This window comes from Cucurbita moschata, unplaced genomic scaffold (genome assembly GCF_002738365.1).
Source record: "Cucurbita moschata cultivar Rifu unplaced genomic scaffold, Cmos_1.0 Cmo_Scf00036, whole genome shotgun sequence".
NCBI classification, from domain to species: Eukaryota; Viridiplantae; Streptophyta; class Magnoliopsida; order Cucurbitales; family Cucurbitaceae; genus Cucurbita; species Cucurbita moschata.
In genome coordinates this window covers 683,259-701,423 of record NW_019268552.1, presented here as the reverse complement: position 1 = coordinate 701,423, position 18,165 = coordinate 683,259, and the positions used below count along the sequence as shown (strand labels likewise).

Below are 18,165 nucleotides of genomic sequence, written 5' to 3'. Positions count from 1 at the left end.
AAAAAAAAAAAAAAAAAAAAAAAAAAAAAAAAAAAAAAAAAAAAACATCATAGTTTTGGAAGACATAGCCAAATCAAATGGGTCGACCTAGTTCATCAATTCGATAACTATTCTACGCACCCGGTTAAGTAATAGAGGACGTTTGTAGTGCAAATTCAACGTTTTATACTTAGAAATGTTAAACTCGAGTACGTAAGTAGAAATCTTAGGAAGCATCTAAGTCTAGTGCTTAAAAATTTTATAGGACAAACATGAGTTTGACGTCTTATACGAAACTCACTCTAATTCAAACGTTCACTCCAAATACAGAACGAAATTTGAACCCGTTCCCCAAAAATCCCTTTATTCTCATTTCTCATTGCCATCAAAATCAAAGAACTAAACAACGAAATGATGTAAAGCAATGGAGAAAGAAAGAAGAATTTAGAAGAAGAATTTGGGGAAGAAAAATAAAAAAAGAAAGGATTTTTTTTTCTTTTTTTAATTGCACCCATTTTCCCTTTCCTTATTTTATTCTATTTTGTATATCTTTCTTTTTTTTTTTTAATTAAAAAAATTCAAATAAATCTCTCTTCCTTCTTTTTATCTTTTCTTTACTTCTAACCATATACCATTAACCATCCTTTTTGACTTCATGTATCACATTTCTCTATCACCCAACAACATCTTGTCTTTTCAAAATTAAACACCCTCACATATTTTTATCTCGGCTGATATCGAATCCATTCTGATTCAATATAGTAGTAGTGATGGTCGAGTATCGAATCAATGAGTACAGACATATCTTTTGAATGCAACTCTCGTCATTTTGTTGTTCTACCTCAGGAGACCATTGTTTATTTGTAAATAACATGATTTTTGTTTGGAATTAGAACATGATCATATGTATTGATCATAAGTGAAAAATATCTTAAAGTTATAAGCAAAGAAGACATTTTCATTAGAATTGCGAGATCCCACATCGTGAGGCTTATGACGATACGTAACAGGGCAAGACGGACAATATTTGCTAGTGGTAGGCTTGGGCTGTTACAAATGGTATCAAAGTCAGACACCAAACAGTGTGTCAGCGAGAACGTTGGACCGTCAAGAGGGGTCAATTGTGAGAGGAGAACGAAGCATGAGTGTGAAAATCTCTACATAATAGACACATTTCAAAATGGTGAAACTGACGATATGTAACCAAATAAACCAGACAATATCTGTCAGCGATGGACTTAGACACGCATCCACGATGAAGTTTAAGGTTTAAAAAGTCAATTTTAGGGTTAAATAAAAACTTTTGGACGGTTATCTCATAAAAGAAGTATGGTTGAAAAAAGAGTAACATAATTGATTAGATATAAGAATATAATATTAAATTAATTGTTCTTTTTACCGCTTTAAAAAACATTATATCACATGGCAATTAGGAGAATTTAGACGTATGACTTCCCAAATAAAGTAGCGACGCCTTTAATCATGAATTATACTTATGTTGGCAGAATCATATGAATTATAAATAACAAAAATCTTTGATGTATAAAAAGTACATCTCGTCTATATTAAAGTAAGATCGAGAGATATGAAAATTATTATTGTCAGAAAAAATAAAAAATAAAAAATTAAAATTTTAAACTTTTTAAATAAAATATTTATAATTTTATTGTATAAGATTTGTTTAAATACAAAAATTAATGTAATAGTTAAAAATGAATATAATTAATTATATATATATATATATATATAATATACGGGGAACAATAGGTATATGGGTGAAAAATAAAGGAACGTTGACTGCAGCCATAACGAGGTGGCAAAGTTTGACCAGAATCACATAAAAGTGGGGACCACATTTACAAATCACGCCTGTTCATGATGAGATCTGCACCGTTGGATCATCATCCTTTAGTCCCTTTCTTCTTCAAATTGTAAAGTCATAGATTATCAAATTTAATGATTTAATTAAGAATTACGGTGTGGACCAAAAGTTGCGGCTTTATAATTACCGCCGGCACCGGCGACGGAGGGAAAACTTTGAGATTATTATTTTTTTTTTCTAAAAAAGTATTAAAAAAAAAATCAAATTTCCCCTCTCACACAAATTAAAAAAGAACCAGAAAATACAACATTTTGCAAATAAAAAGAAAATAGAAAAAACCAACTTTTGAATGCGTCGATTATTTATTGGCCTTTAGGAATTTATTTATTTATTTATTTATTTTACCTTTGGGGTGTTTTTTAAAATAAAAATAAAAATCGAGGGAGTTTTTTAAAATTGAGGAGTAAAAGGGCACGAAAATTGAAAAGAAAGAAAGGGTGGAGGTTAAAAATGCAAATTAAAGTTCATAAATAAAGAGAAGATCAAAGATGCCAGCATCTTGGAGGTTGCTTGAAACTCAAGATTTTGATTTTTTTTTTTTAAATAAAAAAATCTTATTTTATTTACATTTGACAGAAAAAAAAAAAAAAGTGATTTTGAATCATGATGTGCCACTCCCAACTATGATATATAATATTATCTCAATATTGATTTTATATATAAAGAAAAAAAAAATTAAGTTGAAATTTATGCTTTTTTTATTTTTTATTTTTTTATTTATTATGATTCTTCCCCTCTTAAAAATATTTGAATTTTTTTTTGTACAATTTTAAAAATTAAAATTAAAACTATTTATTTATTTTAAACTTGGTTTATTTTCAAATATTACATTATAAATATGTGAACGATCACTCGAACCTTTCGAACAAAAGAGAAATAAAAAAAAAATAAAAAAAGAGTTTTATCCGCCTCTTTATCTCGTATGAATCTTATAAAATAAATACATCTTTTAATGGAGGCAAAGATATTCCAAACAAAAATAAAATCTTTAATGGTTAAATTTCTCAATATTGTATTGAATACGGAAGCAAATACTTAAATTATGGTCGAGAGAGAGCATCCAACACAACCTAATTTAACCGTTAAAACATAATGTTTGAATCTCTAACACCCATATTGAACTAAAAACGAGTTTGGATAGAATGAACATATAGGATCCCGAGAAAACACAAGAATGTTAACTACTTCTTTTATCGAGATAAGATGTTTGAATCTCCAACTTCGGTATAGAACTAAAAACACAAATTTCAATAGAGTGAATGTATATGATCCCGAAAAAACTCGAGAGAGAGAAAGAGAGAGGGAACCAACGTGGGGTGTGCAGACTCGACTTTTGTATTTTGGTTGACAGTGACATGTCTTCTTTCTGTTAATTTCTGTAGCACCAAATGTTGTAAGTAAATGTGTTCCTGAAGCCATTATGTTCTAAAATGTTCTTCATTTTCCCTTTACATTTCTATGGATCCTTAACAACAATACCCATCCATCTTATCAGTTGCTGCTCTGTTCTAAAGAACAGAGCCACATATAAAACAAAAAGAAGAAGAACCCAGAAGAACATGAGATTGGTGGGCACGTGACATCCGTTGTGTGCAAGAATCTATCCTTTGCTTGTAGGAGGGGGAGGCCAGGAGGGTCCTACCCATTTTTGGGACCCCAACGCCGAGATGCTTTCTTTAACGACGACCCAAAAATTCTCACTACCATCCCCCTCAATTACACATCAGCACCATCTCATCCAATCATACCCCTCCATTCTGCCACCTTGGATTTCTTGATTTGCTTTACCCTTCCTTGTGGGGTACCACCACCCTACACACAGTCTTGGGATGGGACCCACTTTGACATCATATCTGCTAACGCACTCCCTCCCTTCCATCTCTTCAAATATACCCTTTTTTTCTTCCTTCTTATTCACATCCACTTCTTATAAACAGAGGAACTGAAACAGAGGAACAATGGAGTGACTGTGAAGTGAAGTTTTTGTTTGGCTGCTGGAAACATCTTTTTCTTTCTGATCTGTTCTTCATTCATATGGGTTTAACTTCTCTACAAGTCTGTATGGACTCCTCTGATTGGCTGCAGGTAAGAACATCAACCAATTCCCATGATTATCAGAACAGAGCAGAAAACAGAACAGAACAGAGCAAATGTCTCTGTTTTTTGTGACTGTTTTTTTTCTTTGGTTTCAGGGCACCATTAACGAGGAGTCTGGCATGGATTCTTCGTCGCTATCAGGGGACATGCTGTCATGTTCAAGGCCACTGACAGAGAGGAGGCTTAGACCCCCACATGATCAAGCACTGAAATGCCCAAGATGTGACTCAACCCACACCAAATTTTGCTACTACAACAATTACAGCCTTACCCAGCCGCGTTACTTTTGCAAGACATGTCGTAGGTACTGGACCAAAGGCGGCACTCTTCGTAACATCCCTGTCGGTGGTGGCTGTCGAAAGAACAAGAAAGTTGCCACTACTAAGAAATCCAATGACCCACAACACCAACAGCCACAAAATCAACAGCCCATCTCCCAAAATCACCACCAAGGCTCTTCTTCTTCTTCTGCCCATCACATTCACAACCCCACTGATCTCCATCTCTCATTTCCCGACCAAGTACAATTCCCTCATTTCAACCATCTCATTGGAACAACCCCAAGTTTCATGGACGCCAAATACACCATTGGAATGCTTGAAAGTCACCACCAGCATCACACTACTCGACCCATTGATTTCATGGACACCAAAATGGACGCCATTGTTGGGAATGCTCATTACCCTACAAACCCTGATCACTTAGCCATGGTTGGTGGGCTAGCTGGAGATCACATCGCCGCCGCCGGCCATACTCTGTCGCCGAGTTTCCATGGCCTTTGCTCCCCATATGGGCTGTCACTCGATGGGAACACCATAGGACAAGGACTGATGATTCCTTATGATCAGCATGAACCAAATGAGGAGCCAAATGCAATGGATGTGAAACCAAATACAAAGCTTCTGGCTTTGGAATGGCAAGATCAGGGATGTTCAGACAAAGTTGAATCGTATGGATACATAAATGGAATTGGGTCGTCTTGGAATGGGATGATGAATGGATATGGACCATCTACAACGAACCCATTGGTGTAAAATTTGATAGGGAAATGGTACACAAACCAAACGAAATCAACGACTATTTGCCTTGGTTACTATAAGGAGTGTCCAAATGTGGCTATCATAATTAGTGCCTTTTTCTTGCTATCAGTTCCTTCAAAAATGCGTCTGATTTTTGCTTTGGCCTTGGGATAGTGTCGCAAATCCAAGGCTCTCTCTTAGGATTTTCTTGTAATATTGAGGAACCTTATCTAGGGAGTGCTTTTGTGGTATAAACAAAAACAGGTGTGATTTGGTGCCTAATTATTATTGTTATTTAAGTGCTAATTATATTTAATTTGTTATGTCTAATAATTAATTAAGCTTGATAAAACACGAGCATCGAAGTTAATGTGAACTTAGCTCAACTCATATAAAACGGGCACTCTCGAATCTTCTAATGGTTATGCTATTAAACTCAACCTAAAAAAGAAAAAACATGCAACAAATATTCCTCCATTGTATTGGAAGCCTCATGCATGACTTTTGGCTGTAAAATTGGAGACATTTGTATGTAAGAATATAAGAATAAATTAAGAAAAAAAGACTTTTAAAAAATTAGTACAATATTATGTTTTTGAAGAATATAAGAATAAATGAAGGGAAAAAACGTTTCAATTTTTAAATTTATTATTATTTTTTCTTTCTATTTTCTAGAATAAGAAAAAAAAAACTTGTCTTCTATTATTATTATTTTTTTTTTGTGTATAATTATTTTTTAATTCAATAAATATTAAAAATAAGAGATGAAATCATCCCCGTGAAATAGAATAATTAATATTTTATCCACTGGATGGCAAGACCATGATCTCTTTTGTCACAAAAAAGAGTCAAATAAGTTTATGACTTGTCTTTTAGCATAAGGAGTGATCTATAAAAATTTTCGATTTCAAGAGACAAAATTATGTAAATTATTGTTGAGTTATACTCGATTAAAAAAAAATATATAAATCTATTAATCATGAAATAAACCATTAATCTTATTAACCAATTTTAAATTTTAAAATCTATTAAACACAAATTTAAAAGGGAAACCGAAGATAGAGGAGGGATCTCCCCAACATGAAAGACAATGGGGTATGCAACTCGACAGGGCAATGTGTGTGATCCACTGTTCATATTTATTGAGAAAGCTCCTCGTTTGCAGTCGGACGTGTTGGCTAAATACTATATATCGTCTTCACCGGTGACGTTCAATCTGAAAGCTTTCGACTGTGTAAAGTCTACACAGATAGCAAGTTTTGGTTTGTAGATTCCTTCTGTTGTTCGCTTTCATTCGTGAGCCTGAAGTCTGTTCATTCTATCATCGCATAATTATTACTCCCTTCTAGGACCTTTGTCTGCAACCTGTTTGTAGAAATGCTCATGTGAAATTCCTGCCCCGTGTTTCACGCCCATTTCTATTGAAAAATCCAAAATGGCTTCCACCTTATTCGTACTCAATTCATTCAAAAGTTTAGACGAATATTGAGACTTGAAATGGTATGATAATGCCATGAAACGAAGTTCAGATACCATTGAACCTTACAGAAAATGGTTAAAACATAGCTTCAAGTTGTCCATACTTACCATGTGAGTCGAATGCCCATTGATTTAACACAACCAACTTCACCATTCAAAGGGGCCTATAGAGATTATTAGCCAATTGCTTGCAATGACCATCTTGGATTTCTTGAACCGAGGAATTTGATCCTCGGAGAGCATACGCTAAGCGTGTGCGCAGGCTTAAGGAGGTCGCTGCGAGAATCATGTCATGAAATAAAAAGGCTCCACATTGCTTACACGATGATCCTGTAACCAAAGAGAAGGGGGGACAGTACTAATAAAAACGAGAAGCTCCACGAATCGCATAGGTTAACATCTGTGTGTCCTCCAGAATACATAAACTACACCTACAATACATCAACAAGACTAACGAGGGGCTGGCTGGCTTGATATAACCTGATCGAACACCATCCATCCATCCATCCACAATGGTTCCATTATTACGTTGAGGAAGGGCCCGCCATGGAACTCACCTTCTTGAGGAGGCCTTCAATATCGCTCTCCAATTTGGCTCTCATGTCTGGGGAGAGATTGTCTCCTGACTTCTCCAACATTGACGTCATCATCTGAAGATTCTTCCTTATAAACTCTATAGGCGGTGTCTCACCTGCTTGATTTCCTAATTCACCTGATTTTGATGGGTTCAGAGTGCCCTCAGAAGCTGGATACGCCAGTGCCGTGCAAGCCCGATCTGATTCCGACGTCTTGGGGGGAACCGAGAGATGATAGAGCTGATATTTTAAAAGAGTTGGGCCAAAAATGTTGTTCTTCTTTAAACTCCGAACTGCTTCCATGGCGTCGGCGCTTCGGAGGAAAACTATCTCAACAGTGGAATCTTTGAACTGAAACTCTGATTCCTTCAATGATCCAAACTGGCTAAACGTACTAATAACTTGCTCCCGGGGAGGTAAGGGAGCTTCTGAAGAGAAAGTTAAAAGAAGAAGAGATCCTAAGCCTCCACCATCAGTTTCGACTCTGTTATAAATATATGATCTGCTGTCAGAAGGATTTGGATGGTTCAAACTAGCTTCACCTTTTCTCCTCCTCCTCCTCCTCTTAGGTTTAGTCAATTGGGAATCTTTTCCCTGACTAATGTCAATACCCATTCGATTTAAATCAGGTATATCAGAGGATGAGATAACCTTCTCCTTCCTCTTTCGCTTTTTGCCCCCAGTCTTGCTCTGATCTTGGCCAATTGTCTGATAATTCACTGACTGGTTAGGCGCTCCTGCAAAATCCACTTTATTTTGCTCTACAATTACATCAAGTGGTTGTGGAGCTGTGACCTGTAGATCAATGAAAAACGAACCAGGTTTATTGCTGTTATTCACATCCATGAATTCAGTAGACACCTTCGAATGCTCCTTAGTAGCTCCAAGTTTCCTTCTCTTCTTTGGCTCAGACTTTTGTTGGGAGACGACATGGCTCACAGCCTGCCGATTATCCACCAACACGCCAGATACGGTACCGCTTCCATTTAAATCTGGTATCTCCATTGTTGGTTTACTCTGGGGATGTGATTCATTGTTCTTTCGCTTCCTCCGCTTCGATATTCCATTGGGTGAGAGAGGTTCGAGCTCTGGTGAATCTATGTTAATGTTCACATCTGACAAGGCAGAAAGGGATTTAGTCTTCAATTTCCCCAAGCTATCTCCATCTTTTTTTGACTTAACATTGGAAGTCAGACGGCTTTTTTTCTGTGCATCTCCTGCAGGACATATATCAGGTTGTCCAGTCAAACCCACATCACCAGAGATTAGTTCGGATTTCATTGCCTGACCTTTTCTTTTCTTGATCCCAGATTTAGGCGTCGAGGAAGGATGCTTAACCTCCGACACCTTTCCCCCAAGAAAAAATAAATCGGCAGCCATTGCCTCATTTTGGCCACCATTGACAGATTCATCATGAAACATCAAAATTCTAAACCTGGAGAAGAACTGCGCAACCGCATCAAAGTTGCTGATTTCGTTTGGATAAAGACAATCTACAGCAGTAAAATGAAGCTCAGTGAGAAACTCAGCTGGTGATGCACTCATCAAGTCTTGATTATCAGCGACATCGCTCCCACTGGTGATATTCCGGTACCACTTCTTCCAGAACTTGCCACTGCATTTAGATAGCAATGGGGTTTCATTCTGGCCCTCGACTGCATATTCATCCGCATCTTCGCCAGAAATTTTAAGAGCTCTAATATCATCTGTTTCAGCTGGCATAACTTTCTGCCCCCAGTTTATATATGGAAAAGATAAATACTTGCTCTTCTTCCGCTCTCGTGTCTCGGACCTCTTTTCCGACGTTCCTTTGCTCTCATCATCGAAGTTTTCTACACCAGAATCCTTAATTTCATCTGTTAATGGATTGATCACCTCTCCCTTGATTGAGGAATCCATTTCACTAGATTCAAAATCTTCAATTTTTTCATGTCCTTTTCTCTTTGCAGATTTTGGTTCTATTCCTCCATTAGAAATTGCCATTCTTCTGGAGCTCCTTTTCCTAGCTTCCATGCTTCCATCTAGAACCTTGTTAGGATCTTCATTCTTCCCTTCCATCTTTTCGCACAGAACATCTGATCCTATAGATGGTGTCTCTAATGGCGAGCTCTGTGTGCCCCCTTCTACCTGTTCTTCGTCTGCAACTGTAACACCAACTTTGCTTTTTCTCACTGATTTGCCCACCTCATTGTCTTCATCATCATGAGATTCCCTGAGTTGATGCAAAGGTAACTGCTGGTGCCCTATTGAGCTTTGAAAAGCTGCTAATTGATTGTATAGGATACTCAACTCAAACGCTCCACATAGGGAAACAGTCTCTGCAAGACCCTTAACACGTGCTAGGAATGTTTCGGGTTCATACTGAGCAATAGAATATTTAGCAAGTAGACTAGACTTGCGCCCACGCAGGGAAGTTGTATCCTTTGATTCACCATTACCTTCTAAAGGGTAATTTCGTTCTGGAATACACGAACACGACATCTCCAACTTCACACACCTACCAAACTCATCCACGGCTTTCTCTACGGCTCCGAGGAAGCTTCGAGACTTGGATTTCCCAGACATTTGCTCAAAGTTATCAGCGAAGGGTATCAACTGAGATGGAGAGCACCATGTCATGTGGCTGCTTCCAAAATAGCCAACTAATAGACTATCATCCCGGCTACTTATGTCACTCTCTGCTGCATCCAAAGGATATATCTTCCCAGGCCACCATGTCTGACTTTTCGTCTTGACCCATATCACATCACCAACCGAAAATTTGTGCTCTTGACCATTTTCAATAACCTGTTTTTCATCTCCAGCTTCTTTCGACATTTTTTCTGTTCCGATCGACTTGGAAGGTTCTGGTTCTTCCTGCTGAACGTTCGAGAAGTCCACTGCAAGTGGCATACCATCTCCGGGGACTTCCGAATTCTCACCTGTAGACACACCATCTAATTCCACAGTGTTGCCTTCTTTCTGGTCATTCTCAGCCTCACCACCATTACCACCGTCTGCTTCAGCATCACCTGCTGCAACCACACCAGCATCCAAAATTTCTCTCTCAGAACCATCTATTCTCTTCTCATCTTCCTCATTCCTGAATTCGACATTGCTAATCTCAGCCTCGTTACTGCAATCACTAACCGCTACGCCATTTTCAGCTACCAGAATCTCCGCCGTTAATCCCGCACTCAAATCAGCCAACCCAGAAAACCCCGAAATATCCTCGCTAGTTTCAATCGCAGGACTTTGAACTTTTAGGGTTTCTGGGGTTTTGGGGTCTTCCATTCCTACTCTAACCACGTCTTCCCCAAATCATCAAAACCACACCATCAATGAAGCTGACGAAGTGAAAACATTAAGGGGAAAAAGAAAACCATAAGCATTACAACACTGATTACAAAAAACGATCAAACAAACCTATTCTCCAATAAACAATACCTCAAAAACAACCAAACAACAAACTCCAGCAGCAAAAACACAGAGTGGGAAACAAAAGAACAAAACAGAAAGAGAGATTCCAAGACGAATAACAAAATAGCCGATTTGAAAACGCAATTTACAGAGATCAAACTCACCCGAGTAGAAACCTAAAGGAGAGATATTACGGGATTATCACAGCGAGGCCTTCAAAGTGTGTGAGAGAGAGAGAGAGAATATTTGCATAATAATTGTGAAAGCGGGAAGACAAAGAAAGGGAAATCGTGAAGAAAGAAAGCATACAAATCTTACTTGCAGGCGCTGAAAAGCTTGGAAAAAGGCCGAGGATTCCACAATTACGGTGACAGAGAAAGGCTTATGAACAAGTAATTAGTTTAATCTAATCTAATTTCATTCAATTTAAAGCCACTACTCATTCTCTTCGCCTCCACCGCGCCGACTTCAAATCCATCCCAACAAGACTCGCCTTCTTCATCCTTCATTCTTTTTTTCCCCAAATAATAATACTAATAAAGCTTTTTTTTCTTCTTATATATATATATATTTGGAATCAAGGTCTAATTATGGAATACAAATTGACCTATGACAACTCGATCCTAGAACTTGATCAACTCGAGTATATCTAAGCGGATAACGACACTGTCGTCACGTGTTAATTAAGTAACGCTTAAAACGGATAACGTCATTTCCAAGATAGTATTAAAATATTATGTAAGTATTTGTTTTTTAATTTGTTTAATTAACTTGTAATTGACATTTATCTAAAATGAGTCAAATAAACCAAACAACACTAGGTTTAGATAAGCAGGCCGTAAGGGGAAAAAAAGGAAAGAGAATTAAGACGGCATTGTTTATTCATGGCAGTTGATGTTGAGACATCAATTTTAATGAAAATATCATAATTTATTATCAACAATTATTCGTAAGTTCTTGTTATATGCAGTGAAGTGATTTGTCATGGACATGGTTCCAACTTTAGTTACAAATGTTTCCTTTAATCATCTGATTGTTCATCATGGCAAGCTGCAATGAACCGAACAAAATAGTTTTGTATAGATTATTTGATAGAAGTCTTGAAGTTGGAAGAACAGATTACCAAATCAGCATCTTTAGCTGCAGCAGACAACTTGGAGCTGACCTGCCTTAGATCTATACGTGGACTACCACGCTCCGTTGTTTAAGTTAGGAGTGCGACCCTCGTTTTCTTGACTGTTAGTATTGTACTGTGTTCTCCAATGAGCTCCGTGTGGTATTGATGGACAGATTCCGGAGAGGGAATGCTAGAACATCTTACGGCGACTCATCACACCAACTTCTGAAGTCAAGTTCGATTACCACCCAAGGCCTCTGCATCGAATGTTTGCAGCAAGAACACCTTCAATTAGTGAATTGTAGTGTAGCTTACTGCAAATTAAGTGGTATGTTTGATGAACACAAAGTTGTTCGCCAAAATGCACGCTAGGCGACTTCTATTCTATCCAAACCAAACCAAGAAAGGTACAAAGTTCTAAAGTCTCGCACTGACATAATATGCGTACTTTTAAGACGAAGAGGCAAAACTTGTTGTTCGATGGCAGGGAGCTGCCATGCATGGAGAACCTCCTAACGTTTTACCAATAACTCCCCAACCACTGCTGCTATATAATTTGCATCCTCGTTTAACTTGTCGGTAAAGCTGCTTTGCTACTGAGATCAAAAGCATAACTTTGAAACAATTGTAAGAGACAGAATGCCCTGCCTGCCCCTAACTATATTATAAATCCATTTTCAAGAAGTACGGAATGTCAGTGATGATCATACATTAGAAGCTCTGTTAGCGAATCAGGCTTCAAAAACTAATAGCCAATCAGCCATATGATCATAATGATCATAATCAGTCCCTCCAAGCACTGTAACATCTAACCTGTTTATATGGCTCCACTCGCACACAAAGATACACAATGTAGAACATAATTGTTAATAAAAACAGAACAGTCAACACCTATTTCAAATGCCTTGCTGCGAGCATAAAAAAGAATCTACAAAAAAAGTTGAAAAATCATCCCAAAGAGACTAGAAATCTAATTAACAAAACATTACTTACCCAATCAAAAGGTCACATCAATTCTCCCACTTTTTACAGGGTTTTATATAACATATACCAAAGTCGGCTTTATAAAGATAGAAATGAAAACAGCAATCTAAATCAGTAAGCTGTTAATGTACATACAATCAGTGAAATAGGCACGGCAACATCATTGGACTTTCAAACGTGGGATTGAAGAACCAAGAATCCAACCGTCCAACACTTTCACCCACTTCACCCAGGAAGGGGAAATCGGTGAAACACAATTTAAAGTAAAATATGGTGATACTTATGATTGACATCCTATATAAAAAACTGGAAAGAGAACTCGCACCTTGGACAGGAGATTTTGACTATAGCAGTTTTTACATCATTTACAATCATTAGTTAGCTAAGCACTTGAAGCCTTTTCCACTGGAGGGGAGTCAGCACCATCCACCAACTTAGCACGCTTCGCTTCATAATCTTTAACAGCGGCCTTGATAGCATCTTCAGCAAGCATGCTGCAGTGCAATTTAACAGGCGGTAGGGAGAGATGCTTTGCGATTTCCCTGCAGAATTGGTATACACCCACGTTATTTCACAAGTTAAAACCTCAAAGCCAAAAGGGCTTGTTAGCAATAATGCAATCATCGAATTGGAGACTCGAAATTCAAAAATATCCAAGAGGAGAATTGTGCACAGAAAGAATGAGAGGGAGGAAAACCAAGTTGATACCATTATTTTTACATCATTAACAACTTTTTCAAAGGGTCTTCAGGGCATTTAAACTGCAAGCTTGTTTTAGTTCGTGATCCTAAACCTGCTAACTAATGACACGACTGCCTGCCTTAACATGCAAGTAAGAAAATATGGGATCCTTCACCGAAGCTAAATACCAACTGAAATACACGTCATTCAGTGCACAAGAAAACTATAGTTGTTACATGTTTGTTGTTCAATCAATAGAAACAAAAATTCAAATTTAGAGGCATAAGCTGTAGATAGAAATCAAATTTTAAGATGGTCAGTAGTGGATGTTCGCAAATAACCCAAATCAAATGAATAATGTATGGAAAACATGTTGAACAAGAATGAGATGAAAAGGTTAAAAATGAATGTTAACTTACGAATTTTTAATGGTTAAGGCTTCTTCCATTTGCTTCCCTTTCACCATTTCTGTAGCTGCAGGTTCAAAATCCACATATCAATGAAGGTTTATCTACACATATGATCTGATCAGGACCAAAAGATTCACGATTCACCTCCAATTCAAAAAGACAAGGGCCTAACACCTCAAAACTCATTTAGGAGGACATAGATACAATTTACTGTTAACTCCATAAAAGTACTTAGAACTTGTAAAGAACAAATACACGGGCAGAATACGGAGAGAGATAAACCACTCTATCCCATATGTAATAAAAAAATAATAATAAATAAATAAATAAATAAACCTTGGGAGAACCACATTAGATTTTACTCCAAGTGAAGGCTCACAAAGAGACCAAGATTTTAATTTTGCATATTCCGAACAATAAAGAAAGAGAGAGTGGCACTCCCACCGGCCTTGGGGGAACCACGTTAGATGATCATGACAGGATTTCCAAAGGCCATGGAGATTGACAAACAATGGGAATCCCTATGGTGACGTTTCTCATGAAAACTTCAATAGTATTTTTGTCCCATTCAAAAAAACTCAGCACCCATTTATACAAAAGCCAGGCTACACAGATTCTCAAGCCGGTAACTGTAAGCAATTTATCCCAAAGGTTCCAATTGAAGCCCAGATATCAAGTCCGCAACAACGATATAAAAGAAAGGTACGACGTTTAAAAGCCCACCCCTTTATCCTTAAGAATAGTACAGCGATAAAATATCACAAATACATAAACAGAAAATAAAACAAATCCACCATAACAACGACAATTCAAAAAACTCAAGAAATACATTAATTCACAAAATCCTGGACTAAAAAAAAAAATGACGCGTTCTCGAAGGATTAAAATATCAGAATTGCGCTTAACATCTCCCAGGAACAAAAATCAAGGATAAAAATAAGAAAACGAACCCAACGACGAGGAAGCAATCGCCGAACCGCAGCCGAACGTCTTGAAGCAAGCATCAACAACCTTACCAGTCTTCTCATCAACCTTGATCTGAAGCTTCATAACATCGCCACAGGCAGGCGCACCGACGAGGCCAGTGCCGACCGTCGGATCGTTCTTATCAAACGATCCAACATTTCGAGGGTTGTTGTAGTGATCAATAACCCTCTCATGATAGAAACGCGGAACGACTTGAACCGCCGGTGCCGCCATATTCCCCGACGCAATCCCTAGAAGCCTCTTCGAACTGAACCTCAACATATTCACCGCTTTCGTTCTCCCCTGGAGTTCCGTAGTCTGATTCTTTATTGCTTTTTCTTATCTGCAGCGATTACATAGAACAATCAGAAATTTGGCTTTATATACCCTCTTGCGATAATGGCGGTGCTCTGTTATCCCGTAACACGTGGACGGTCGAGATGAATTGGAATTTCATCCTCCTTTCGCGATATCTTCGAATCTTTTCTCACGTGATGGAGGTTAAAATATCTTGGGCTTAATTAAGTGGGCCTAACTATGAAATCTTTTACATATGGGCCTAAATGGGCCGAGTTCAATTAACCACTTATCCAATCAAAAAATTCGGCCCGTTTTCAAATAAAACCCTAAAATATTTCATATTTAACCCTAATGCAAAATTATGTTTCACTTTTACCCCTTATTTGTTGGTATTCATAATGTATACCATAACGCTTGTATCGTTGTTGGGATATTTGGAGAATAAAATTAATGTAGGGGTATTTATGAAAATAGCTTGAATTTGAGGACTTCAATGCAAATTTCTTTTTCATGCAAAACAAAATGGAAAGATACGAGTGGCAGGGTCCCACAAGTTATGCATGATTGGGTGAAAGACCAAGCTCATAAAATCATTGTCTATTGAAAATAAAGTTAAATTCTTCTATTTATTAAAAAAAAAACACATTTTTTCATCATGAGAAGTGGAATTTTGCCGGGATCAATTTGCTGTCTTCCCTCAGCGTTTTTTATTGTCCGTTTTGGCCCGTTACGTATCGCCGTCAGCCTCATGATTTTAAAACGTGTTCACTAGGGAGAGATTCTCACACCCTTATAAGAAAGGCTTCGTTCACTTCTCCAACCGAAGTGAGATCTTACATATTCTTTCTCTCGTTTTGCAAACTGTTATCAAAATAAAAAAGATACTATCTAGCTCCACGGCACGACGATACTCGGCAATGACATTAAAAATTAAAGGGTCACCAAATTACAATCAATCTTTGTCATTGGATGAGTTGGGGGCACTACACAATAATGGCAATGTAATAGCATTTGTGAATGGAAGACCATACATCTTTAACAAATTAAAGCTCCCTTGTAAATGAAAAAGCAAAGAAAAATCATTAGCTCAAGCTTGGAAGACTCCTCTTTTCTCCTCATTGATTTGATAGCACCCTTCACCTTTATGCATTATTAAAGACCATATCCCCTAACATCCACTACCCATTTCTTTCTTTCTTTATAGCGTTCGTGTTCATGTTCGTGTTCGAATAAGATTAGTTTCGGCGATTTAATTGATAAAGACCAATTGATGTAAAAATTATATCGAGAATTCGAGCTTTTCTAGACGTTCTTACTTTTAAAAAACTACAAGCTGTAATGGAATAAACTAAAAACAAATAAATAATTTGTTGAGAATCAAATTGATTGTCGGGATGGAATCAACTAAAGGAGGACAGGTCATCTACCTTAGTCAAAATGTTTTCCATTCTAAAGTTTTTGGATGTATTCTCGACTTCTATTTTTCTATCACCATTTTTCGAGTCAAAAAGTAAGTTGGTCAGTAATGATTTCAAATAAATAAAATCAATATCAATATTAATTAATGATGTCATAAAGTGGCTTGATACGGTCAGTAATTATAATATAGCATGCTTCTGTTCTTGTAACTAGATTGACGTTTTGAGTAGCTAAAAAAGCCACCGAAAAATTATTTCTCAAAGTCAATATTGCTAATTCTTGAACTTCTTCGAGTAGTTCAGTAATCCTAATCGTCTTTTTCAATTATCGGTATTGACCTAATTACGTATCGTGATCTTTTATACATATTTATATAATTGGGATAAACGTGAACGCTGGTAGTTGATTTTTTTTCTTTTTCTTCTTTCTTTAAAAAGTTAATTTACACCGAACGAATTCAAACAAAACGTGACTTGCAAATCAATGGACACAAGAGGCCAAGATGAACATAAATCACATCGGCATTCAAACACTCATTTAGGCTTTTGCTTTTGGCATTGCATCAATATATGGCAATAAAATTAAAATTCCACTAAAATGAAATAATACGATTGTCTCCACTTTTGTACCAATGAATTATTGGCTATTATTTACTCAATTTTTCTTTTCTTTCAAATATTCACATAATGTTACTTTTTTTTTAAATACTTAAAAATGATTTTTATCGACCAAAACTATAGTCGCTCTCGTTTGAAAATTACATTAAGTTTGTGATCTCACATCGACCGTCCATGACTCGATGTTATCGTATAAATGTAAGTTGACCATTAGAAAGAATCTAAATTATTTTAAAAATTAGGGTTTTTTTTTTTTTTTTTGCAAATGGGTTCCATGCACGTAAACCTAACTATTGACCTAAACTTTGGTCATTATCTCTATTTTAACAATATTCTCCATCTTCCCTGTGTCCTCTTTCCTCTCCATACTTAGGGTATAATTAAAGAGGTAGCTTTTGTCCATTGCTTGCTGCCCCTCTTGTTTTCTTTATTTGCAAGGCCTAATATTAGGAAAAAAATAATAATAATTTAAAAGTTTAGACATTATTTAAGGCTCAAAGTAGACAATATCTACTAGCGGTGGGCTTAGGCTGTTACAGTGGTTGTCGTGAGAATATGATAACATTTTTTTAAATTCAAACGTGGAGAGTCGAAAAAAATCTCGTAATTGAGAATTTATTTTATTATAAAATAAATTTATTTATTATATATCTCAAGTTGAAGTAAGATGACAAGTATAACAAACCATTATTAGTAATCAATACAATAATGTAAGTTAGCGTGACAATTATTTATTAAAAATGTCGAAAATAAATCAATGAATATATATATTACGGTTGAAAAAATAATAATGTATTATCTTCTCATTAGGTACAAATTTGACTTTGGTTACTTACAATAATTAATATACAAAAATATGCAGCCAGGAAAATAATAATAATAATTAATAAATAGATTCTCATATATACCCTTTATATCTTCTTATCCAATTAAGTTCAATCACACTTTATGTGCTCCACTATGAAAAATATATATATATATATATTTTTTTTTTCTTCATTTAAAATATATTTTACATCTTATTAAAAAATATATATTGTAATAAGATTAGGTTAGTGTATTAATTAAAGAGATTTGATAATAATTAATCAATATTAGATTAGGCTCCTAATTAGGGTTGTTATTGTTGTGATCATGTCGGCAATAGGTGAATAAAAAATGTACATGCTTGAAAATTAGGTTATAAATTTTTTCAGAAAAAAAAATCAAAATTCCTTTTTTTTTTTTTTTTTTTTTTTTTT

General features: G+C 36.3%; 2 protein-coding genes and 1 long non-coding RNA gene across 5 annotated transcripts; 1 reads left to right on the top strand and 2 right to left on the bottom strand.

Annotated features, from left to right (window-relative positions):
* The first annotated feature begins 3,758 nt into the window (after positions 1-3,758).
* Positions 3,759-5,259, top strand: LOC111431542 (dof zinc finger protein DOF5.6). The gene is made up of 2 exons (XM_023068221.1): positions 3,759-3,946; positions 4,054-5,259. Exons 1-2 carry the CDS (start codon positions 3,896-3,898, stop codon positions 4,990-4,992), a joined length of 990 nt encoding a protein of 329 aa, XP_022923989.1. The 5' UTR covers positions 3,759-3,895; the 3' UTR covers positions 4,993-5,259.
* A 1,218-nt stretch (positions 5,260-6,477) lies between these two features.
* On the bottom strand, positions 6,478-10,973 carry LOC111431540 (serine/threonine-protein kinase ATM-like). 3 transcript variants are annotated; one of them, XM_023068219.1, is made up of 2 exons: positions 10,740-10,973; positions 6,478-10,357 (listed from the first exon to the last, which is right to left on the bottom strand). In XM_023068219.1, exon 2 carries the CDS (start codon positions 10,302-10,304, stop codon positions 6,981-6,983), a length of 3,324 nt encoding a protein of 1,107 aa, XP_022923987.1. In that variant the 5' UTR covers positions 10,305-10,357; positions 10,740-10,973; the 3' UTR covers positions 6,478-6,980. The 3 variants fall into 3 exon arrangements, with proteins under 3 accessions (XP_022923987.1, XP_022923985.1, XP_022923986.1); XM_023068217.1 differs by having other exon boundaries at positions 10,749-10,973; XM_023068218.1 differs by lacking the exon at positions 10,740-10,973 and adding an exon at positions 10,595-10,733.
* Positions 10,974-11,434: 461 nt separating this feature from the next.
* LOC111431544 lies at positions 11,435-12,540 on the bottom strand. The gene is made up of 3 exons (XR_002708515.1): positions 11,996-12,540; positions 11,554-11,804; positions 11,435-11,480 (listed from the first exon to the last, which is right to left on the bottom strand). It is a non-coding gene; the product is annotated as an uncharacterized LOC111431544 (long non-coding RNA).
* Between the last annotated feature and the right edge of the window lie 5,625 nt (positions 12,541-18,165).